This window comes from Mercenaria mercenaria, chromosome 5, assembly GCF_021730395.1.
Source record: "Mercenaria mercenaria strain notata chromosome 5, MADL_Memer_1, whole genome shotgun sequence".
Lineage (NCBI taxonomy): Eukaryota > Metazoa > Mollusca > Bivalvia > Venerida > Veneridae > Mercenaria > Mercenaria mercenaria.
The window spans coordinates 12713791-12739308 of NC_069365.1; the positions used below are offsets into that span (position 1 = coordinate 12713791).

The 25518-nt window shown below is 35.5% G+C and overlaps 1 protein-coding gene across 1 annotated transcript in view; it reads left to right on the forward strand.

The window, feature by feature from the left end:
• Positions 1 to 3866: 3866 nt before the first annotated feature.
• Positions 3867 to 25518, forward strand: part of LOC123556472 (TBC1 domain family member 1-like) — a 65990-nt gene continuing 44338 nt past the window's right edge. The window contains exons 1-6 of the mRNA XM_053542695.1: positions 3867 to 5085; positions 15530 to 16258; positions 16535 to 16627; positions 19848 to 19977; positions 22178 to 22269; positions 24996 to 25124. Coding sequence (XP_053398670.1) covers positions 4153 to 5085; positions 15530 to 16258; positions 16535 to 16627; positions 19848 to 19977; positions 22178 to 22269; positions 24996 to 25124 — 2106 coding nt within the window. The 5' untranslated portion in view covers positions 3867 to 4152. The remainder of the gene's footprint in view (positions 5086 to 15529; positions 16259 to 16534; positions 16628 to 19847; positions 19978 to 22177; positions 22270 to 24995; positions 25125 to 25518) is intronic.

Here is a 25518-nt window from a genome sequence, read left to right on the forward strand (position 1 = left end):
TCAATTCTAGCTGCTTGGACATTGAAGAGTTTTTCTCTGTCCTAGACAATTACGATAATTATAATGATCTCAGAAGTACAATGTGTATAGTTTCATACATTAAATGGACATTTCATACCCAGCATGCAAAATTTTGTGTCACAATTTCATATGAACATTGCAGGTTTTTGTTTCAGGTTCAAATGTTAACAGATATTACAATTATCAGTAAATACTTCACCATTCATTCAAGGGACATGCACTTTTTCAAAAGCAGTTTCTTAGATTTTCAGTAAATGTGCTGACAAAAAGCATGTGAAGCAGTGCAGCAAGGGTAAATCAAAATTGAGCCGCGCCATGAGAAAACCAACATAATATATTGGGTTTGCAACCAGCATGGATCCAGACCAGCCTGTGCATTCGTGCGTCTGGTCAGGATCCATGCTGTTCGCTAACAGTTTCTCTAATTCCAATAGGCTTTGATAGCGAACAGCATGGATCCTGACCAGAGTGCGCAGATGCGCAGGCTGGTCTGGATCCATGCTGGTCGCAAACCCAGTATGTTGGTTTTCTCATGGCATGGCTCATATGTAGACAAATTTGTTGTGAAAAATGATGACACTCGATCAAGATAGCACAAGGGAAGTAAACTAATAGATATATCATGCTTTAATTACTTTTTAAATACCAATATCTGAGGGAAGAGTTGTCATTCTTTGTAAACACAGATACAAAGAAGATCATTTAATTTTAGTTATTGATGAAAACAGAATTCTTTCGATGTAAATGAGATGTGAAACCAAAATTTGTAGTCCTGTTTGGAGCCATATAACCTATACTGTGTTGGTGCGCCGTAAAACCCAAATAAATAAATAAATAAAATTCACTTTTGTCAAATATTTTTTACTTATTTGAAGGACTTTGAATGAATTTTAGACTTTCTTTAAGGTGGATCTATCTTTGAAAATTTAAGGTTCAGTCCCGACTAGGGGTTGAAACTTGAGATGAGTGTGGCATTAAGACCTAGGGAGCCAGAAGACTCTGTAGTTATTATGTCTCCTAATTAAAATAAGAAGATATATTGAACAGTCACACTTGGAGAAACCTCTAATTTGTGTGTCCACTCCATCAAGAATGAATTTCAGCTGTTAACCTCTTCCGGATAACTTCCACAGTGCCTAGTTGATCACTGGGTTTAAGATCAAGGTCATACTTAGAAGACAAAGATCAAATAGTCGAAATTTATGTCCACTCCACAATCTTTTTTATCACTTGAAGGATTTTCATAAAACTAGCATCATCAAGATGACATGCAGAGTGCACAACCCGTGTCAATAGATTCAAGATCATGGTCACATTAACTCATTAAGGACGCAGATTGCATTTATGCGTTCATTTTAACTCTTATCGAGTACCGCATGTCGTATTTATCTGTCAAAAGATAACAGGCGTGTATGCCGAGGATCGCATAAGTGCGCTATCCGCCTGATAGTACTGTATGCCGTGTGGCGTGATTTTACGCCTGTAAGAGTACCAACGATTGGACTGCTGTCAAAGTCAACCAGTGAAAATATTTTACTCTAAAGATTTATAAAACCCGGAAGCGATCGAAACAATCAAAATATTTATTATTTAAGCATATTTTTTTAATATACTCATTACAAAATATCGGAATTAGAAAGTTATTTGTAGGTATTGCCTGTTTTATCTTCTCATTCCATTATACCGAAGAATCTTTCTTTTTTATTCAGTATTTTTAATTTTATGAAATAAAGTATAATTTTGTTCTTCCATAATATCATTTGCTTTAATGTTTAGCAATAGATGATATTTGAATAAATATAAAATAATCAAGTAATAGCAGTTTTTAGCTCGACTATTCATAGAATAGTAGAGCTATTGGATTGCCAATGCGTCGGCGTCCGCGTCCCGATTTGGTTAAGTTTTTGTATGTAAGCTGATATCTCAGCAACCACTTGTGGGAATGGATTGAAACTTCACACACTTATTCACTGTGATAAACTGACTTACATTGCACAGGTTCCATAACTCTGTTTTGCTTTTTTACAAAATTATGCCCCTTTTTTGACTTAGAAATTTTTGGTTAAGGTTTTGTATGTAAGCTGGTATCTCAGTAACCACTTGTGGGAATGGATTGAAACTTCACACACTTGTTCACTGTCATGATCTGACATGCACAAAGCAGGTCCCATAACTTTATTTTGCTTTTTTACAAAATTATGCCCCTTTTTCAACTTAGAAATTTTTGGTTAAGTTTTTGTATGTAAGCTGGTATCTCAGTATCCACTAATGGGAAATTTATTTATTTATTTATTTTGTTGGGTTTAACGTCGCACCGACACAATTATAGGTCATATGGCGACTTTCCAGCTTTGATGGTGGAGGAAGACCCCAGGTGCCCCTCCGTGCATTATTTCATCACGAGCGGGCACCTGGGTAGAACCACCGACCTTCCGTAAGCCAGCTGGATGGCTTCCTCACATGAAGAATTCAACGCCCCGAGTGAGGCTCGAACCCACATCGATGAGGGGCAAGTGATTTGAAGTCAGCGACCTTAACCACTCGGCCACGGAGGCCCCACTAATGGGAAAGGATTGAAACTTCACACACTAGTTCACTGTCATGATATGACATGCAGTGCAAAAGGTCAATAACTGAACTTCACATTTTACAAAATTATGCCCCTTTTTCAACTTAGGAGTTTTGGGTTAAATTCTTATATGTAAGTTGGTATCTCAGTACCCACTAATGGGAATGGATTGAAACTTCATACACTTGTCCACTGTCATGAGCTGATAAGCACTATGCAGGTTCCATAACCCTATTTTACTTTTTTACTAAATTATGGCCCTTTTTCGACCTGTATTCATTCAAGCGACAAGGCTGTTGAATAGTCGAGCGTTGCTGTCCTCCGACAGCTCTTGTTCTATGTCCAATCTTTCTTGAATATTGCAGTTTTTCCATATTCATGTTACTTCAGTTGCAAATCAAAATAATAGTAAATTTTAAATTATTGATTAGATCATGAATAGTAGTATCAGTTGTGAAAATTTCAGTTTTATTCATCGTTTATAAACAGATGTTTGTCCCTAATTTTGATCAAAGGAGGCCTAGATCTTATCGATTATTGATTATCAGTGAAAATCCACAGGCATACAAAGCAGATAAATCGATAAGTGGCTCCGGAATGTATCGGAAAATTGATACCAGTAATTAAGCGACGATATGGCTGCAGGTGTTAATGAGTTAAGGTCACATTTGAAGGTCATATCAGCGATATATGACCATTTTGTGTCGCCTTAAAACCCAACTCACTCACTTGAAGGTCATAGGTCATGATAACAACATTTACATGCAGTGTCTGGGGATATTAATCACCTATAATGATAGCTCTAGTTTATCATTGTAATAGTCATGAGACAATTACCTTTGTAATAATCTGCTCCTGTTTACACTGCATTGTTTGCATATCAATGTTTAATATGGTCATAATATACTATACACTAAATCTTAATGGTATGTAATAAATCGTTGGTATTCTTCCAGAATTTCTAACTGTACATGTTATAGTAGCAAATATAACAGTTTATTTTTGGAAAGTTTGGGTATGTTTACATTTATATTGTTTTTTTTTCTGTGTCTACTCAGATTTATGATTTGAACATATTGCAAATTATAATAGAAATCTTATAACAAAGTGGTCGGATAACAACCCATCAAGTCTGAAGATAATGTCAATATATCGTATATTGTAAGAATTCAAAATATGATCAATTAAATAATACTCAATGTTTGAATTGTTCAGGAAGTCTGTTGTTTAAGATAGTGATAATTTCGTATCCGTTTTAGCTGCTGCAGTAAGTATAGGACAATGTATTCGTAAAGTTGACAGTCACAATTTCTATACAATTTGTGTTTACTTTGTTCCTTTTGTTTCTACGTGTATAAATATTTTTTTATGCCCTTTGTTATAAATTGGTTAAGAAACTTCCTTATATAAAGCTCGAGTTTGGATAAAAGGTTTATACACCCAGTGATATCAGCAATTGTAAACTGTATTTTCATTCCGGATATATGTGAAAGATAATCTTTAACACAAGTTTAAGGGATTAGCATAGAATTATGTCAATTAATTCAATCTGATAAGAGAAAATGGAGAAAGTACAAATCAGGAATAAACAAGATGATATACCCAAACAGAGGCCTGTTACTTTCTACTTTGGGAGCACCACTGATGTCTATAATGAGCCTCGCAGTGTATCGCCAAGCGGTCAGGATAGGTCAAGCAGCCCATTGGAATATATATCATTGAATGAATCAGCGATGCTTTCATGTTGGAAGAATGTACATGGCTCAACGCAGGAAACTAATGATTCAGGAAATACTGCTCCTAAAGGATTTCTGCGGTCATTTTCATTTACGACCAATAGTTCACCGATAGAAATATTAAGGTCATCGTCTTTTGCAAATATTCGTCCAGTAAGTGAATTGTCTTCCTACACAGCAAATAGTCCAGTTACTGGAATCCCAAGATCTGCTTCCTTTATAGAACAGAGCGAAGGTATGTCAGATTATAGACCAGGTTACATTAGATCAAATTCTTACGTGTCAAATAGTTGTAAAAGACAGCCTAAATTATCTACGTCTGGGAAAAACTGTCGTAAAAATGCTGTTGGACCATTACGTCTTTCCTCAAGTGAGAGTCAGAGAAATTCTTTGGGTAGTTTAGCGGAAGAAGTAGGGACTCACACACAGGATACAGCTCAGAGAAGGTCATTTAGTAATTTTCCAAGGGAGACAACTGTTAACTGTAAAAGAAAAAGTCATGAACAATATACTGCAAAAAGCCAAGCCTCCAGAAAAAAACATTCTGACACCACAGTTGATGCGCAGCAGGAGATACCAGAAAAGGTTCCTGCATTTCGGCAATCATCTTATCCAGGTCTTCGTGAAAGAACATTGATACAGAATGAAACTAAGAGACATTCAATGCCACTGCCAGTGATATATAAGAAGGAAATGATGAATAAACTTATCTTGTCACAGGACAAGACATCCGATCATGTTGTTGAAGTAACAGATACGGTAAGGGCTTTATGTTAATGGAAATTACAACACTGTTTTGCAATATTCATTTTTCATTCTGCGTATTAGCAGATTTTGATATCCTTTTCTTGCTTTTTAATTTTGATTAGGAGGATTTTACACTGTCTGAGTTAAATAATATGTACACTTTATAACTTGATTTTTCTCTCTGCATGTTTTCTCAGCACGTCTGTCTCTTTGTCATTACCGTAGTAATGTTGTTAGTGCTCAGCAAGCTTTGTCCTGCTGACTTAGAACATACCTCTGGGGCATCTCTTGAATGCTGATATCATTATCTTGATGGAATTTTGAAATACAGAGCTACAGTAAGAATAGGAATATTGAAGTATAGCGCAAATAAATGAAAAAGTTACTACTTCAACTTTGCTTGCTCTTTGTACAGATTTACCTTTGTTCAGATTTCCTTGTGTACATTTTTACATTTGTACATATTGACATTTGTACTGATTAACCTTTGTAATGATTTATGTTTGTACAGATTGACCTGTGTGTAGATTTACCTTTGTACAGATTGACCTTTGTGTAGATTTTTGTACAGATTGACCTTTGAACAGACTGACCTTTGTACAGATTGACCTTTATACAGATTTTCTTTTGTGCAGATTTACCTTTATGCGGAATGACCTTTGTCAAATTTCCCTTTGCACAGACCCATGTGTACAGATTTACTTTTGTTCTGATTGACCTTTGTACTGATTTACCTTTGTACAGACTGACCTTTGTATAGGTTTACCTTTGTACAGATTTATCTTTGTACAGATTTCCTTATACCTGAGGGGGCCTCCGTGGCCGAGTGGTTAAGGTCGCTGACTTCAAATCACTTGCCCCTCATCGATGTGGGTTCGAGCCTCACTCGGGGCATTGAAATCTTCATGTGAGGAAGCCATCCAGCTGGCTTACGGAAGGTCGGTGGTTCTACCCAGGTGCCCGCTCGTGATGAAATAATGCACGGAGGGGCACCTGGGGTCTTCCTCCACCATCAAAGCTGGAAAGTCCCCATATGACCTAAAATGTGTCGGTGCGACGTTAAACCCAACCAGCCTTATACCTGATTTACCTTTGTACAGATTTACCTTTGTACTGATTTACTTTTGTACAGAATTTGTAAACCTGTTGAGATTTATGTTTGTACAGATTAACCTTTGATCTGATTGACCTTTGTACTAATTGACCTTTTTACAGATTTACCTTTGTATTGATTGACCTTTGTAAAGATTTACCTTTGTACTGATTTACTTTTGTACAGAATTTGTAAATCTGTTTAGATTTACCTTTGTACAGATTTTACCTGTGACCTGATTGACCTTTATACAGATTTACCTTTGTACTGATTGTCCTCTGTTCAGATTTACCTTTGTACAGATTTACCTGTAACCTGATTGACCTTTATACAGATTTACCTTTGTACTGATTGTCCTCTGTTCATTTTTACCTCTGTACAGATTTACCTTTAGTATAGATTTACCTTTGTACTGATTTACTTTTGTACAGAATTTATAAATCTGTTCAGATTTGTGTTTGTATAGATATACCTTTGTACTGATTGACCTTTGTACAGATTTACCTTTGTACTTATTTACTTTTGTACAGAATTTGTAAATCTGTTCAGATTTACGTTTGTACAGATTTACCTTTGTACTGATTGACCTTTGTACAGATTTACCTTTGTACTTATTTACTTTTGTACAGAATTTGTAAATCTGTTCAGATTTACGTTTGTACCGATTTACCTTTGACCTGATTGACCTTTGTTCAGATTTACCTTTGTACTGATTGTCCTCTGTTCAGATTTACCTTTGTACAGATTTACCTTTAGTACAGAGTTACCTTCATACAGCCCGCCCGCTTAGCTCAGTAGGTTAGAGCGTTGGTCTACGGATCGCCGGGTCGGGAGTTCGATCCTCGGGCGGGGCGTATGTTCTCCGTGACTATTTGATAAACAACATTGTGTCTGAAATCATTAGTCCTCCACCTCTGATAATTCACGTGGGGAAGTTGGCAGTTACTTGCGGAGAACAGGTTTGTACTGGTACAGAATCCAGGAACACTGGTTAGGTTAACTGCCTGCCGTTACATGACTGAAATACTGAAACCCAAAACAAACAAACAAACTGATTGCCTTTTGCACAGAATTTGTAAATCTGTACAGATTTACCTTTGTACTGATTGACCTTTATAGAGATTTACCTTTGTACTGACTGTCTTCTGTTCAGATTTACCTTTAGTACAGATTTACCTTTAGTACAGATTTACCTTTGTAGTGATTGACTTTTGCACAGAATTTGTAAATCTGTACAGATTGACCTTTGTACAGATTTACCTTTAGTACAGATTTACCCAATCTTAGATGGATGTATTTCTTCCTGTTATAACCTCAGTGTAAGAGTATATTGATGTAAAGTTAATTTTTTTTAAGAATTGATACAAAATTTCAATCAATGACATCCCTACATAATTTTATCTGTTACTGTGGCAGGAAGAATTTACCTGTGTTGGTTACTTCCCTGACCAAAAGACAAAGTTTTTGGTTATATTTTTACATTTATAATTTCTAAAGTCAGTGAAAATATTAGTGACCAGGAAATAAAATGCTTAAGTAGATTTTATCTGACAATAGTTCAAATTTCAGAACTTCCCTGTTTACTTCATGAAGGTGAAATTTTGGAGTCTGTGTCCCAGTACCTTTTTGCTAACTTTCCATGAAGCAGCTGCAGACTAAGGCTTGTTGATTGGTGATATAGTGACAGTCACATTAAAACTGCAGTCCTCCAGATGTATGTCAGGTTTTTCAGAATGCATTCTTTATTGGAACTATGGGAACAGGACTGGTCCATTGAAGTTAGTATAACCCATGTCTACCCCAACTAGATTATTGTATTCATCATGGACCTTGGAAAGTCTTTGTATTTGATGGTAGTCCTTGACAACTCTTTGAAAAAGTTTAAAACCTAAAGAAACTGAAAAAAGTGCTTGAATTTTGAAGAAAACTGCTTGAATTTCATCCAAACCTCACTGAATTTCAACCAAACTAAACTGAATTTCAACCAAAGATTAGACAATTAGAATAGAAAAAAATAACAATATTTGGTTGCTCAACAATCTATAAATTTGCAAGTAGCTGTCGATAAAAACAGTATTTTATCACAGTTTACACAAAAGACAATTTCTACAACAGTCTTGGTTTAGAGGTAGATAATAAAAGTAGTTTGGACTAAGATTTCATGATGTGGTTGGTTGAAGTCTTGAATTCTGTTCTAGATGTTTTGTACGAATCATGGATAGGTTTCTGCATGAAAAATACCCTATAAACTGGAAAACCCTAAACAATTCCATTATTAAACTGCTCTGATTGCATTTTACAAAATCAGATATAATTTAATCACTGTAGACCACTATCACCTCACACCTTTCAGGAATCTAGATTGCTTGTACTTAGGCAATATTATCAAACGCGTTTTTCCCCAAGAATCCTCAAAAGTCATGTACAGTCCAGCCTAAGCTTTGGTTAGTGGTTGAGTGGCTTACTTTTAGGTACTTCTTTTGTTTTTAGCTCACCTGTCACATAGTGACAGGGTGAGCTTTTGTGATCGTCCGTCCATCCATCCACAACTTCCTTGTGAACACAATAGAGACCACATTTTGTATTTGATTTTAATAAAACTTGCACACAACTTGCATTGGCACAATATCTCGGATCCTTTCGAAAACTGGTCAGATCCCATCATGGGTTCCAGAGTTATGGCCCCTTAAACAGCCAAAATTTGCTATTTTGGCTTGTGAACACAATAGAGACCACATTTTGCAATCAACTTTAATCAGACTTGCACACAACTTGTATTGGCATAATATCTCGGTTCCTTTCGAAAACTGGCTAGATCCCATCATGGGTTCCACAGTTATAGGCCCTTAAAGGGCCAAAATTTGCTATTTTTGGCTTGTGAACACAACAGAGACCACATTTTGCAATCAACTTTAATCAAACTTGCACACAACTTGTATTGGCATGATATCTCGGTTCCTTTCGAAAACTAGCCAGATTCCGTCATGGGTTGTGGAGTTATAGCCCCTTAAAATGCCAAAATTTGCTATTTTTGGCTTGTGAACACGATAGAGACAACATTTTGCAGTCAACTTTAATCAAACTTGCACACAACTTGTATTGTCATAAATTCTCGGTTCCTTTTTAGAAAACTGGCCAGATCCCATCATGGGTTCCAGAGTTATGGCCCCTTAAAAGGCCAAAATTTGATTGACTTCATTTATGGTTTGATTTGATACAAACTTTCAAAATAACTCTAACCCTAACCTGTCTGATCCGATCATAGGTTCTAGAGTTATGGCCCCTTAATGAACATTGAAAGGGCCAAAATATGTTAATTTTTACCTTGTGAACATGATAAATGCAGCATTTTGCATTCAACTTTAGAAATCATGCACACAACTTAAATCACAATAAGATATCAGTTCCCATTGCTTGAAGGTCAAGGTCACACATTGAGGTCAAGGTTAGTACTCATCCATAAAATGGTTATATCTCTGCAACTATTGATGATATTGATTTTGAAACTTAATGTATGTCGTCAGGTTGACCTAGACACTATGCACTTATTATAAATATCTGATAACCTCCTCTGATTTTAATAAAAATGGATTTATATTAGTAAGTACTTTGAAATTTCATTATTGTCATTAGACTGAGACAATCAGGGTAGATAACTATGGAGTGATTTTATGTCAAATTACCTCCATTTATTTCAAATCAAAATGGGCGTATCTCCATAACTTATGAAGATACTTATCTGAAATTTCATTTATGCCATTAGATGGACTTGGACAATCAGTGTAGATCTATACATATTGACTGAATTTATGACAAATTACCTCCCTTTATTTTTTTATGTAAATGAATATACCTTAGCAGCTTCTAATGAGATTGATTGAAACATTATTTATGTCTTCCATAGTAAGAAATAGTCATGTTAGATAACTCTTGATTGAACGCTTATCGATATGAATACTTTTCTAATGTATCTATAAGGCTTGTACTCTGTATCTTCTACATGCATATACCAATGCATGATTACCTCCCTTGATTTTAATGAAAAAATTGATTTATCTCAGTAAGCATTTGAAATTTCATTATTGTCATTAGTTGGACTGAGACAATCAGGGTAGATAACTATGGATTAATTTTATGTCCAACTACCTCCCTTTGTTTCAAATTAAAATTGGTGTATCTCAGTAACCAATGAAGATACTGATTTGAAATTTTATTTATGCCATCAGATGGACTCGGACAATCGGGGTAGATAACTTTTGACTGAATTTATGATAAATTACCTCCCTTTATTTTGTGTAAATGAATATACCTCAGCAGCATCTAATGAGATTGGTTTTACATGTTATTTATGTCTTCAAGGGTAAGGAATAGTCATGCTAGTACAAAAATGCAGCATTTGAGCCTAGGACCCTCAAACTTGGTTTGAAGATTGGCCCTGACAAGTGACCCATAGGTCAAAAGGGACTGTTAAAAGAAAATATTTAACCTGATTATATTTAATGTGTATGCCTATGTAATCTATGTCAAAACTTAATCTTATCATTAAGAGCAATGGTACTCAGGTGAGCGATATAGGGCCATCATGGCCCTCATGTTAGTCATTATAAACACTGAACTTTAATTCTTTGAACCACGATGATGATCCTTTTCAAGTGCTGATGACACAATGTCTTGTGTCTTCACAATGTAATTGTAATTGATTGTGTGGAGTAATATGGCAAAAAACAATGGCCAATTTCTTAAACTGGAAGAGATAATGATGCAATTTTTGTAATAATAAAATCTACTTTTAATTTGTTCATTTTCATGATGTATTTCCCATACTAGTGGGGTATTTTGGTAGAAAATCCGTAATAATTTTGGGGTTAATGGTGGCTTTGGCCTAGGAATGTTTTTGAAATTTAGACATTAAAATGCTGCAATCTGATGGATTCTGAAGACATTTAGTGGATAGTGTATGGCAGCTAAAATAGTGTTAGTGCTGTGCCACATAACAGAAAATTTACGGGCTGTTTAAGTCTCATTTTCATGTTTATACTTCTTTACGCACCTCAGAAAAGCTTTTATATGATTCTTTTGACCACAACTGCAATTAAATTGCCTGAGAAGTACAAAAGTTTAGTAGCAAAATTGTGTTATTATATGGCATTTATGCTCACTTACGGAATTACAACTTTCTGTCAACAAGCAAGCAAATTCATTCGTTGGTGTGTTTAAGTCATGTTACTAAGATAGAAACCAGTCTTGTTTTGGTTTCATCTGCAAAACAGACCTGTATTATGCCAGAATTTTCTCGGTATAATCAAACTATTTGTATACAAGTTGCAAGAATGTATGTCACATAAATGCATTGAAACTGATACATGATTGTCGCAGACTACAGCCCATCACTTCCGAGAGCCAGATATTTCTATGTGTGGCACCTTCAACTGAAGTAATAGATTATCTTTCTTTTGTACAGTATTTTTCAAATAATAGAAGAAATAAAATAACAAAATAAGATAAATGCTTGTCTTGTAAGCACAGTTTCATTATATTTGTGTATGAATTTGTGCATTTATTCATAAATTAAAGAAATAAAATAATAAAATAAGATAAATGCTTGTTTTGTAAGCACAGTTTCATTATATTTGTGTATGAATTGCCTCTTTTTCGACTTATATTTATTCAATTCATTAGGCTGTTTAGTAGCCGAGCGTTGCTGTCCTCCAACAGTTCTTGTTAGTTCTCTTGAGTATTGAGTACTCCAGACGAATTGTTGTGATTTCCCTGTGTCCAGGTTGGTGTCATCTGTAACCGTTTGACAGTTAACACTCTAGAGGTCAAACTTTTAGCCCAGTCTTAATGAAACTTGGTCAGAATATAACCCTCAATAAAATCTTGGGTAAATTTGTAACTGGGTCATCTGGGACCAAACATTAGGTCAGTTAATTAGTTTAGTAAACTTCATTTACACTCTACAGGCAATATTTTCTTCTCATCTTCATAAAACTTTGTCAGAATGTTTGTCTGTATGAAAACTAAGTCTGTTTTGAAACTTGGTTATTTGAGGTCAAAAACTAGATGTCTAGGTCAAATCACAGAGGATCTTTGATAACACTGTAGAGGCTGCATTTTCTTCCTGATCATCATAAATCTTTATCAGAATGTCTGTCTCTGTGACATCTAGATCAAGTTTAGAGTCACTAGGATACTGGAGTTCAAACACTTGGTCACTAGAGAAAATTTTAGAAAAACCTTGTTGTCACTGTAGAGGCCAGATAAGATTTTTCTGCTTGATCTTCATAAAAGTTTGACAGGAGGTTTGTCTCTATGACATCTAGATCAAGTTTTAAACTTGATTATATGAGTTTAAAAACTAGGTCAATATGTCAAGTTGTAGAAAACCTTGTTAAAACTCTAAAAGCCACATTTTCTATTTGGGGCTTCTGTGGCAGAGTGGTTAAGGTCGCTGACTTCCAATCACTTACCCCTCACTAATGTGGGGTTCAAACCTTCACTTGAATTCTTTGTGTGAGGAAGCCATCTATCTGGCTTATGGCAGTTTGGTGGTTCTACCCAGGTGCCTGCCAGTGATGAAGTATTAATTCACAGAGAGGCAACTGGGGTCTTCCTCCACCATTAAAGTTGGAAAGTTGCCATATGACCTATGACTGTGTCCGTGTGAAGTTAAACCAACAAAACAACATTTTTCATTTGATTTGTCAGAATGATTGTCTTTATAAAATTATCAGATTCAAAACTGAGTGACCCATGGTCTTAAACCAGGACTGGTGACAAGGTCAAATCACACAAAATTTCTTTAACACTAAAGTAGCCACATTTACTGTCTGATTTTCATTAAACTTTTTCAGAATATAATTATGGCCCTTATAATAAAAAAAACTTGGTTACCAGAGGCCAAGATGAAATCATAGAAAGACTGATAACAGCCAAGAGGCTGCAATTTCTACCTGATTTTCATGAGACTTGGTGAAAATGTTGGTCTGTTTAAAATCTAAAATAAATTTGAGACTGGGTCACATGGGTAGAAAACTAGGTCACTAGGTCAAATCATTATTGATTTCCTGCCTTACATTAAACTTGGTTAGAAGTTGTCTTGTGAGATCAACTTTATGAACTTTATATACATAAGAAGCATATATGATTAAGTTTAACAATAGCAAAAACCACTTGACTGTGGTGGTCATTTTCAGTCAGTGCCTTTTATGACTGCTGTACACAGGCTAGACTGTCTTTTTCTATTTTTGGGACAGATTTATAATTCAAAATTGTATGTATACATAAACAATGATTAATATTAAACTTAACATATATGTTTTCTAATATGACAAATTGACAATTGCTGAATTAATTATGATATTATCATTTTACTTTTATCAACAGACAAAAAGTCACTTTGAAGTTCCTTTTTTACGATTACGTAAGAGAATTAAGAGATACATCTTTTTCTTAATAGTTGTGATGGTATATTTAGGAGGATTTTTACAATTAACTGTTGTGATTTTTAGGAGTATTAATTTCGTAAAATAAATGGTGCTGAGGACATGGTTTGTGTTGTTAGTTTGGTTAACTGTTGTAATTTCAGGGCAGATGTAAAGTAAATAGTGTTGAGGATATGTTTAGGAGTACTCCATTGATTCATGTGATTTTGGCAACATAAATGATGTTGAGAGTATATTTATGAGTTTGGTATAATGATTTGTTATTGGTGTTGAGGGTATGTTTAGGAGTACTTCATTTCTACGTGGGATTTGTAAAGTAACTAATATTGGTGTTGAAGGTATTTTAGGAGTACTTCCTTTGTACATGGGATTTTGTAAAGTTATTGGTGTTGAGGGTATATTTAGGAGTACTTCATTTGTACATAGGGTTTTTGTAAAGTTATTGGTGTTGAGGGTATATTTAGGAGTACTTCATTTTGTATGTGGGATTTTGTAAAGTTATTGGTGTTGAGGGTATATTTAGGAGTACTTCATTTGTACATGGGATTTTGTAAAGTTATTGGTGTTGAGGGTATATTTAGGAGTACTTCATTTGTATGTGGGATTTTGTAAAGTTATTGGTGTTGAGGGTATATTTAGGAGTACTTCATTTGTACATGGGATTTTGTAAAATTATTGGTGTTGAGGGTATATTTTGGAGTATTTCATTTGTATATTGATTACACTGGGCGAGGTTTTGGAGTATTTCATTTGTATGTGGGATTTTGTAAAGTTATTGGTGTTGAGGGTATATTTAGGAGTACTTCATTTAAAATACACGTTTTTTTCATCCTCAAGTAATAAGTAAGTAGACTCGCCCAGTGTAATCAATAACCCACAATTGACCGACCCCTCTGGTACAGTATCAAGACGCATAATCTAACTCTATACATAGAGCGCCTACTTCACCCGATTTACATTCGGAACATTTTCACGCGTTTCGGGCTTTATCGTATGTTTAACATGGGATTTTTGAACCGTCCAAAGATGTTGGAAATGTTTGTCTCATTGTTTATTTTTTTTTAATAAAAATGTTTCTGCTTTCATTGTCTACCACTTTTTTTCCACCCTTGCCTGAAAAAACAGTAATGAGTTTGTACACTGTTCAGACAATTGTGCTCTGTTGAAATTTAACCAAACACAAGTTTACCTGCATAAACAGAAAGCATGATATCTTAAACGTATGTCACTATACCTGTCCAGTACTGGACATTATGGTAAATGCTTCTTTCCTGCACAAATGACAATTTGACAATTTCGCAACTTCTATCCTGTTTGTACAAATTTCTGGCCACGATGAACCATTTGACTGGTACATGTTATTTGTACAGATAATGATGTTGAGGGTATATTTAGAAGTACTTGGTACATGCTGTTGGTAGATGTGTTAAGTAAATAGTGTTGAGGGTATATTTATGAGTACTTTGTATATATGAGTTTTAGAGTTAATGGCTGTTATTTAGGAGTACCTTGTACATGTGACTTGTAGAGTTAATAGTGAGTAGGGTGTAATGATGAGTACCAGATAGATGTGATTTGTGAAGTGATTAAAAGTATGTTCAGGAGTGTCTGGTACATGTGATTTGTAGAGAAAATGGTGATTAAGTACCTGTTACATGTGATTTGTTCAGGGAAGTAATTACAAATTATGGTAATACTTTTTCATGTCTGTTCATATGAAGATCAGATCACATTTATATTACACTTAATGGTTTTATTGTGACCACAAAGACACAGGGCAACAAGTCTTTAGGCATATGCAAATATGCATTATCGAGGATGCAGTTCAGGTATTTTCAAAACTTTTGGATAGGTTTTTGTCATTGAAAGTTGCAAAATATATTTATGTGACAGATATATAGTATTTGATATATTGCAGGTACCAGAGCTGTTCCAAAGTATACGCGGAGCCACACAGCGAGACATCTTTGAGGAGATGGAACCACGACAGCCGGAACCAACTAAAGCATGCTATGAGGTTATGTATGTTGGCAGGGCAAAGGTTAGGGGCAAGAAAATACTGTCTAGTCACATAGATGATCTCGTTCTCAGACTAGAAGCTAAAGAACATAGAAACAGTATTATAAATGATACTAGTGGCGAGTCACAGGACAGAAGAAGACATAAAAGTGACTCTAGTATAAAGAGTTTACCAACTCTGTTGGATGAAAGTTTAGTGAAGGAAAATGAATTACAGAAAATGTCTCAGAAAACTATATTTCAAGGTGTTGAACTGCATAACGATTCTCCTACAGGAAGTAGTGATGAAGTACATACACCACAAGGTGAAGCAAGTGATCTCCATAGAAACCAACGTAGCAACAGTTCTGACCAGCTTAGTGATGGGCACAGTTCTTCTGAAAATATCACAGATGGAATGCATAGCTCAAACTCTGGGGACCAACTCAAAGATATGTTCCATGGCTTACAACATCATCCTGAAGGTCATGTTCACTTTCAAGATCATGATACCCATAACAACCAGACAAGGTCAACAAATAGGACAATGTTGTTCAGAATAGGACAGAGTGAGATTTCGTTGATCAGTTTAGATAAGAAACAAACAATCATAGAGAGAAAGTTCAAAAACATCTCGTCAGTTTCACAGGTATATTCTTGTTTCATTTGTCAAATTTTCTTGATGTTTACACTAATAAGCTAAATTTGGAGACTATTTGGAGCTTAGTAATATTTGAATCACTTTCAAACTTGCTGTTGTGTTATGAGGAAGCGTAATTCTTAGTTTAACCTTTGAATTCAGCTGCCCACATCTTAATAAAATTTATACTACTTTTACTTCTAGGTAAGAAGCGGATAGATTCATTTTAGAGTTATTTGTGTTGTCAGATAAGGCAGAAAATGTATCAACTAAGTATATTTTCAGGGGAATTTAAAGCCAGATGTATTTGGGTTTATATCTCGAGAACCTGGAAGTCAACTTCTTTGTCATTTACTAAGGTGCTGCTCACATGAATTGGTAAGTACATCAATATATGCAATCTGAGCCATGCCATGAGAAAACCAACATAGTGGGTTTGCGACTAGCATGGATCCAGACAAGCCTGCACATCCTCGCAGTCTGGTCAGGATCCATGCTGTTTGCTTTCAAAGTCTATTGCAATTAGAGAAACTGTTAGTGAACAGCATGGATCCTGACCAGACTGCGCGGATACGCAGGCTGGTCTGGATCCATGCTGGTTGCAAACCCACTATGTTGGTTTTCTCATGGCACGGCTCATTTCATTTCATACTTTTTGATTCATTAACATATTGTGATAGCCTTTTAAACAACACTTTATTACGCAAATAATTAAAAACCGGGTCCCTCGGAACATGATCGCTCAGAGTCTGTTTTAAAACGGCACTATCAAAAAAAAAAAAATTTAAAAAATAATGTGAATAAATGGGAGTGGGTAGTGGTAACAATGAGCATTTGCGTTTTGATAATTAAATGCTAACTTCATTTTTTTATTTTAATCATATTTGATGGCTCTTTGTTTCATACATAACATAACACAAGTATACCTTTCTAACACAGAAAAAAGAAAAAAAGCAAAATAATGGGGTCTTAAAAACATGGTAGGTGATCAATTGCATCAAAGCAACAGTTACTATTAACTAAGCTTTCACAGTTATATGAGATGATAATCAGCAATTTTTGTTCGATTACATTTTCCTGTTATGTGATTTTAGCATGCAGTGGCTAGTACTAAAAGTGCATGTATGATTCAAATTAAAAGGTGAACAATGCTGAAGTATGTTTGAACATTCAAGAATCTGGCACATGTGAACTCTGACTTCTGGGTTTTTCCACTTCTGGTTTGGAAGTGCTAAAAATTGCACCATGATCCAGTATTGATTTAAGTCTATATGAAATAGTCAATATGGTAATTTTTGTAGTGTTATTTTTTATGCCCCCCTTTGAAAAAGGAGGGGTATATTGTTTTGCAGATGTCGGTCGGTCTGTCGGTCGGTCAGTCGGTCGGTCAGTCGGTCGGTCGGAATGTAGACCTATCCGTTTCCGGATGATAACTCAAGAACGCTTGGGCCTAGGATCATGAAAGTTGATAGGGAGGTTGGTCATCACCAGTAGATGACCCCTATTGATTTTGAGGTCTGTATGTCAAAGGTCAAGGTCACAGTGACCCTGAATAGTAAAACGGTTTCCGGATGATAACTCAAGAACACTTGGGCCTAGGATCATGAAAGTTGATAGGGAGGTTGGTCATGACCAGCAGATGACCCCTATTGATTTTGAGGTCAGTATGTTAAAGGTCAAGGTCACAGTGACCCTGAACAGTAAAACAGTTTCCGGATGATAACTCAAGAACGCTTAGGCCTAGGATCACGAAAGTTGATAAGGAGGTTGGTCATGACCAGCAGGTGACCCCTATTGAGTTTGAGGTCAGTATATCAAAGGTCAAGGTCACAGTGACCAGGAACAGTAAAATGGTTTCCAGGCAATAACTCAAGAACGCTTGGGCCTAGTGACAGGAAAATTGATAGTTAGGTTGGCCATGACCAGCAGATGACCCCTATTGATTTTGAGGTCAGTATGTTAAAGGTCAAGGTCACAGTGACCCTGAACAGTAAAACAGTTTCCGGATGATAACTCAAGAACGCTTAGGTCTAGGATCACGAAAGTTGATAGGGAGGTTGTTCATGACCAGCTGGTGACCCCTATTGTTTTTGAGGTCATTAGGTCAAAGGTCAAGGTCACATTGGCCAGGAACAGTTAAATGGTTTCTGATCTTCTTGTCCAAAACCATAGGGCCTAGGGCTTTGATATTTGGTATGTAGCAAAATCTAGTGGTCCTCTACCAAGATTATACAGATTATTTCCCTGGGGTCAAATATGGCCCCACCCCTAGGGTCACATGGTTTATATAGCCTTATATAGGAAAAAACTTTGAAAAATCTCTTGTCCAAAACCACAGGGCCTAGGGCTTTGATATTTTGTATATGACATCATCTAGTGATCCTCTACTATGATTATTCAAATTATTCCCCAAGGGTCAAATATGGCTCCGCCCTGTGGGTCACATGGTTTACATATACTTATTTACAGTGTGCATATAATTTCTGTTCCTTATGCAATTACTAAATGCATCAAGGGGGGCATTTCGTGTTCGACGAGCTCTTGTTTACTTTGTATAAATGTTTGCCTGAATGAGATGCAATGTCATGTGCCAATCCCAGTCCGTATCTCAAAGGTCAAGGTCATACCAGGGATCAAAGGTCATTTTAGAGCTTAGCTAAGCCATTACTTTTAAAAAACATGGAGCAATCTTATTTTCATTTGGCATAAATGTTTTGTCTTAATGTTGAGTATAAAATGCATCAAATTCAGAGTGAATGTGAATTTATGCAAAAAAAATTATAAGTTGCCAAAGCTTCTAGCAAATTCATTTCATCACCAAAGCATACACTTTACAATGCATATAAATCCATAATTTTCTGTATGCTAATTTTTAGCTTGACTATTTTATTCTACTCACCCAGGCATCACAGCTTGGTTAAAGTTTTGCATGCAAGTACATATGGCTATCATTTAAAGGCATATAGCTTTGAAATTTATTTTTTCCTTTTCTAGGTCAATTACCAGCCTCACTGGGTCAAGTCCCATAACTCTGACATGTATTTTTAGCAGATTATGCCCCCTTTTGGACTTCGAAAATCCTGGTTAAAGTTTTTACATGCAAGTTACTATCTCCAAAACTAATGCAGATATTAAGTTGAAACTTCACATGTATCTTCAGGGTTATAAAACTAGTTGATTGCATCTAGTCCCATAACTCGGACATGCATTTTGGTCAAATTATGTCCCCTTTTGAACTTAAAACTTCTGTTTGAAGTTTTGCATGCAAGTTACTATCTCCAAAACTAATGCAGATACTGGATTGAAACTCTATAGATATTTTAAAATTTAGGGTAATATATTCCTTCTTCTTGGACAATAATTCGAATAGTCGAGCATTGGCTGTCTTACGGACAGCTCTTGTTCTAAATGAAACTGCATGAATTATTTCCTATTGCTAAATTTCACAGATATATTTATTGTAAACATTGACATATATTTGTAATGTTTGGTACTTTTAAGACAGAGTCCTAGTCTAACAACATTGATGAATGCAGGTCCATATCACACCTGAATCACATATTGATATAAGTCCACTCATTTTATTTTTTGATTTCAGACAGATGAAATAATGTCAGCATTAAGAACGTCATTCCAGAACGCGTACCAGCAGAGTCGTTTACAGACGCAACAGATCTGTATCAATTGTCCGCTGCATCAGTACCATAAACTTTGTCAGGATATAAACGGTAATAAATGTGAAATCATTGTCTCGACAACTGCCTAATTCATTAATCCTCCTTTTAAGTTATTAGTGATGGAGAACAAATAATTCCGATTTGGAAATCAAATGTATGGAGGTACTTCATGTGTCCCTGTATTATATTCAGATATCTGCCTCATCATAGCACTAGAAGATGAAAGCACTTTGTCAGTGTTTTTCATTTGTTGATTTGTTAGCTCAACTATTTAAAGAATAGGTAGAGCTGTTGCACTCCCATATTCCTAGGAGTTGATATGGTTAATTTTTTGTATGCAACTGTTATCTCCGAGACAACATGGAAATTATATTGAAACTTCACACACTTGTTCACTGTGGTGAATTAACTTGCATAACTCTTATTTTGCTTTTTTTTTTTTTACAAAGTTAGACCCCATTTTCAACTTCACAGTTTTTAGCTCGACTATTCAAAGAATAGTCTAGCTATTCTACTCACCCTGGCGTCGGCGTCGGCGTCACACTTTGGTTAAGTTTTTGCATGCAAGTACATACAGCCATCAATTAAAGGCATATAGCTTTGAAACTTATTTTTTCTTTTTCTAGGTCAATTACCAACCTCTCTGGGTCAAGTCCCATAACTCTGACATGTATTTTGAGCAAATTATGCCCCCTTTTGGACTTAGAAAATTTTGGTTAAAGTTTTACATGCAAGTTACTATCTCCAAAACTAATGCAGATATTGATTTGAAACTTCACATGTGTCTTCGGGGTTATAAAACTAGTTGATAGCAGCAAGTCCCATAACTCTGACTTTCATTTTGGCCAAATTATGCCCCCTTTTGGACTTAGAAAATTCTGGTTAAAGTTTTGCGTGCAAGTACATACAGCTATTTTTAAAAGGCATATAGATTTGAAACTTACTTTTCCTTTTTCTAGATCAATTTCCAACCTCACTGGGTCAAGACCCATAACTCTGACATGTATTTTGAGCAAATTATGCCCCCTTTTGGACTTAGAAAATTTTGGTTAAAGTTTTACATGCAAGTAACTATCTCCAAAACTAATGCAGATATTGATTTGAAACTTCACATGTGTCTTCGGGGTTATAAAACTAGTTGATAGCAGCAAGTCCCATAACTCTGACTTTCATTTTGGCCAAGTTATGCCCCCTTTTAGACTTAGAAAATTCTGGTTTAAGTTTTGCGTGCAAGTACATACAGCTATTTTTAAAAGGCATATAGTTTTGAAACTTACTTTTTCTTTTTCTAGATCAATTACCAACCTCACTGGGTCAAGTCCCATAACTCTGACATGTTTTTGAGCAAATTATGCCCCCCATTTAGACTTAGAAAATTTTGGTTAAAGTTTTACATGCAAGTTATTATCTCCAAAACTAATGCAGATATTGATTTGAAACTTCACATGTGTCTTCGGGGTTATAAAACTAGTTGATAGCAGCAAGTCCCATAACTCTGACCTTCATTTTGGCCAAATTATGCCCCCTTTTGGACTTAGCAAATTCTGGTTAAAGTTTTGCGTGCAAGTACATACAGCTATTTCTAAAAGGCATATAGATTTGAAACTTATTTTTTCTTTTTCTAGATCAATTACTAACCTCACTGGATCAAGTCCCATAACTCTGGCATGTATTTTGAGCAAATTATGCCCCCTTTTGGACTTTGAAAATTCTGGTTAAAGTTTTACATGCAAGTTTCTATCTCCAAAACTAATGCAGATATTGAATTGAAACTTCACATGTGCCTTCGAGGTTATAAAACTAGTTAAGAGCAGCAAGTCCCATAACTGATATGCATTTTGGTCAAATTATTCCCCCTTTTGAACTTAAAACTCTTTTGATATTTAACCTTTTTGGGTAATATTTTCCTGCTTCTGGGACAATATTTCGAATAGTCGAGCTTGGCTGTCTTACGGACAGCTCTTGTTGGTTAAGTTTTTGTTTGTAAGCTGGTATCTTAGTACCCACTAATGGGAATGGATTGAAAATTCACACACTCAACCACTGTAAAGATGTTACATTCATTGTACAGGTTCCAATTCTCTATTTTGCATGTTTATAAAATTATGCCCCTTTTTCGGCTTTACTGTTCATTCAGTTACCTTTCTTTAGTCTCAACTAGTGTTGTTGTCCTCTGACATCTCTTGTTTTCTTGTATAAATCATGTGTAACTATATTTTTAAGTTTTTCCAGTATCAGTTATGTTTTGCAGGCCAGAATGCAGAAACTGCATATAGTTTGTTGTGTAAAAGAATCCAACAGCTGCCTGAGAAGGATGCTGCTGACCTATACCATTCTCTACAGGTGTGTTTGTCATTTCTTACCTTTGCTTGCCTAGTCACCTAAGAGGTAATGCGCAACAATATAAAACAGCAGGTACAAGTTCCATCCACCAGGGTGTGTGTTCTCAGTGACAGTTTGACAGAAGACTGTGTCTGAAAGCATTTGTTCTTCTCTTCTCTGATTCATGTGGTGAAGTAGTAAGTTATTTGTAGAGGAAAAAGTTACAGCTGGTACAGAAATCAGTACCTCTGATTAGATTGACTAAAATGCTGTCAAAAATTGTTTTAAAACTATAAAAATCATACATTTCTTTCAGTGAAATGTACACATCTAAAATATTGAAAAAATGGAATTTGAAGTGCTGTAGACAACAAACAGTACTCTTCAAAAGTAGAATATATGAGAATATACTCTGTAGATCTCTTCATTTGTCCTGGCTGTTTTGGGAGGTCAGTACCTAGCCTGGTTTGATATATTGTCATTTGTTTCAGATAGGGTTTTATGCCTAATAAAAATATAGTTTTAGCCTGTTTATGATAGATTTCTTTATTCTGAAATACTAAATAAATAAGAGTTATAAGCAAAATTTAATCTTTCAAGATCGAAATGTTGATAATTATTTTTATCTCAGATTCTATTGTGAATTGCTTTTAATATATTGCATTTCAGCATTTAGGTGCTGAAGATGATAGCCTTCCTTTCTTAATGTTTGTAGACAGTGTCAGCCTCCCCTTTTCTATGTTTGAAAACATCAGCCTTCCTTTCTTTATGTTTGTAAACAATGTTGGCCTTTCTTTTCTCTTGTTTGTAGACAATGTCACTCTCATGTTTGTAGACAATGTCAGCATTTCTTTCCTCATGTTTTTAGACAATGTATGCCTTTCTTTCCTCATATTTGTAGACAATGTCAGTTTCCTCATGTTTGTACACAATGTCAGCCTTCATTTCCTCATGTTTATAGACAATGTCAGCCTTCCTTTCTTCATGTTTGTAGACTATGTTAGCCTTCCTTTCTTTATGTTTGTAAACAATATCAGCCTTTCTTCATGTTTATAGACAATGTCAATCTTCCATTCTTCATTTTATAGACTATGTCAGCCTTCCTTTCCTCATGTTTATAGACAATATCAGCCTTCCTTTCCTCATGTTTTTGGACAATGTCAGTCTTCCTTTCCTCATGTTTTTGGACAACGTCAGTTTTCCTTTCCTCATGTTTGTAGATGATGTCGGTCTTCCTTTCCTCACATTTGTAGACAATGGCAGTCTTCCTTTCCTCATGTTTGTAGACTGTGTCAGCCTTCCTTTCTTCATGTTTATAGACTATGTCAGCCTTCCTTTCCTCAGGTTTATAGACAATGTCAGCCTTCCTTTCCTCATGTTTATAGAAAATGTCAGTCTTCCTTTCTTCATGTTTGTAGACAATGTCAGTGTTCCTTTCCTCATTTTTGTAGACAATGTCAGTGTTCCTTTCCTCGTTTTTGTAGACAGTGTCAGTCTTCCTTTCCTCATGTTTGTAGACAATGTCAGTCTTCCTTTCCTCATGTTTGTGGACTATGTCAGCCTTTCTTTCCTCATGTTTGTGAACTATGTCAGCCTTCTTTTCTTCATGTTTGTGGACTATGTCAGCCTTCCTTTCCTCATGTTTGTAGACAATGTCAGTCTTCCTTTCCTCATGTTTATAGACAATGTCAGCCTTCCTTTCCTCATGTTTATAGACAATGTCAGCCTTCCTTTCTTCATGTTTACAGACAATGTCAGCCTTCCTTTCCTCATATTTGTAGACTATGTCAGCCGTCCTTTCTTTATGTTTGTTAAAAATATCAGCCTTTCCTCATGTTTTTAGACAATGTCAGCCTTCCTTTCCTCACATTTGTAGATAATGCCAGCCTTTATTCATAATTATGTGTCAGCTATCTTGTCTTGTTCTTATCTATATAGACAATGTCAGCTTTCCAGACATCCAACCATCATAAATATTTTACAATCAGCTGACTATTTTCCGTTCTCCATGTTTGTAGATGGTTACAGCTTTCTTTTCCTCATGTTGTTAGCCTTTCTTTCTTTGTGTTTGTAAATTGTGTCAGCCTTCCGTTCCTCATGCTTGTAGACTATTGCAGCCTTCCTTCAAGCTTTAAACCCAAGTTCACAAAACATATTTCAGTCTCAGCTGAGTTTGAGATTGAAATTTTGATAGCAAATTTTTCTAGAACTTCAAGATTTCATGATTAAATTCCAGTTGAGACTGACATTCAATACTGAATAGTCACTTGAAAAAACAAAACAGTAGTTATTTCGTATTCATGTAATTGTATTACATACAATCAATATAATAGACAATTGTATAAGGATTTAAAAACAAACTTTCACAGAAAGCTTATATAAATCCATTTCCTTTCCTTGAATAATCATTTGAAATAGTCATTAACAACATTTAATTTTAAACTTGCAATTTAGATATAAATGACAAACTCAGCTGAGACTTAAAATGTTTTTTGAACATGAGATGAGGCCTATTATACCTGATTATTAACCGGCAAGTGATTCTGCCTTTGTGACCAGTTCAGATCAAGATTGTCTGTGCAGGCTGATTATTGTCTGCACTATTCGCTATTCAGTCAGTAAATTTTCAGTGAACACTCCTTGAATAGTGTTGGTACTGCCCAAATTGAGTGATGGATAAGTCCATTTTAGAAATTTAGCAGGGTAAAGTTTACATCAGTACATACAGCTTTTACATGTTATTGTAGAATGAGAACCCCCAATGCTATGATGAGTCTGTGGAGGTGCTTATGGTTGCCATCAGAAAGTTGTGTGAACAGAAACAGAGAGAACATTCTCATATCTCCGACACTAACAAGGGATCTCAAAAATCTGATGTAAGTATATGTTCAGTGAACTCATCGCATAAATAGAATGATTTGTTTTGGTTTAATTGAATGGTTTCAATTGACATTGAATGGTTTCATTTGATGAAGTTTAACGTCACATTTGACTTGGTTGGATGTTTTATGTGGCCAGGTTGAATAGTTTCATTTGATTATTAGTTGAGGAATGTTATTTAGCTTTGTTTAGTGGTTTCATTTTAAAGGCACTGACCTCAAGGTCGAACAACACCGAAGAGGAAAGAAAATTTTTAGATGTCAGGAAGTGATCGTTAATTAGGTATTCCTCCATAAACCACTGGCCAAGAATGCAGGAAATTTTTATTACCGAGGCAGCCCGGGTTAGATTTTGACTTGGGCATGTTTTTTTTTTCTTGGTTTGGCATTT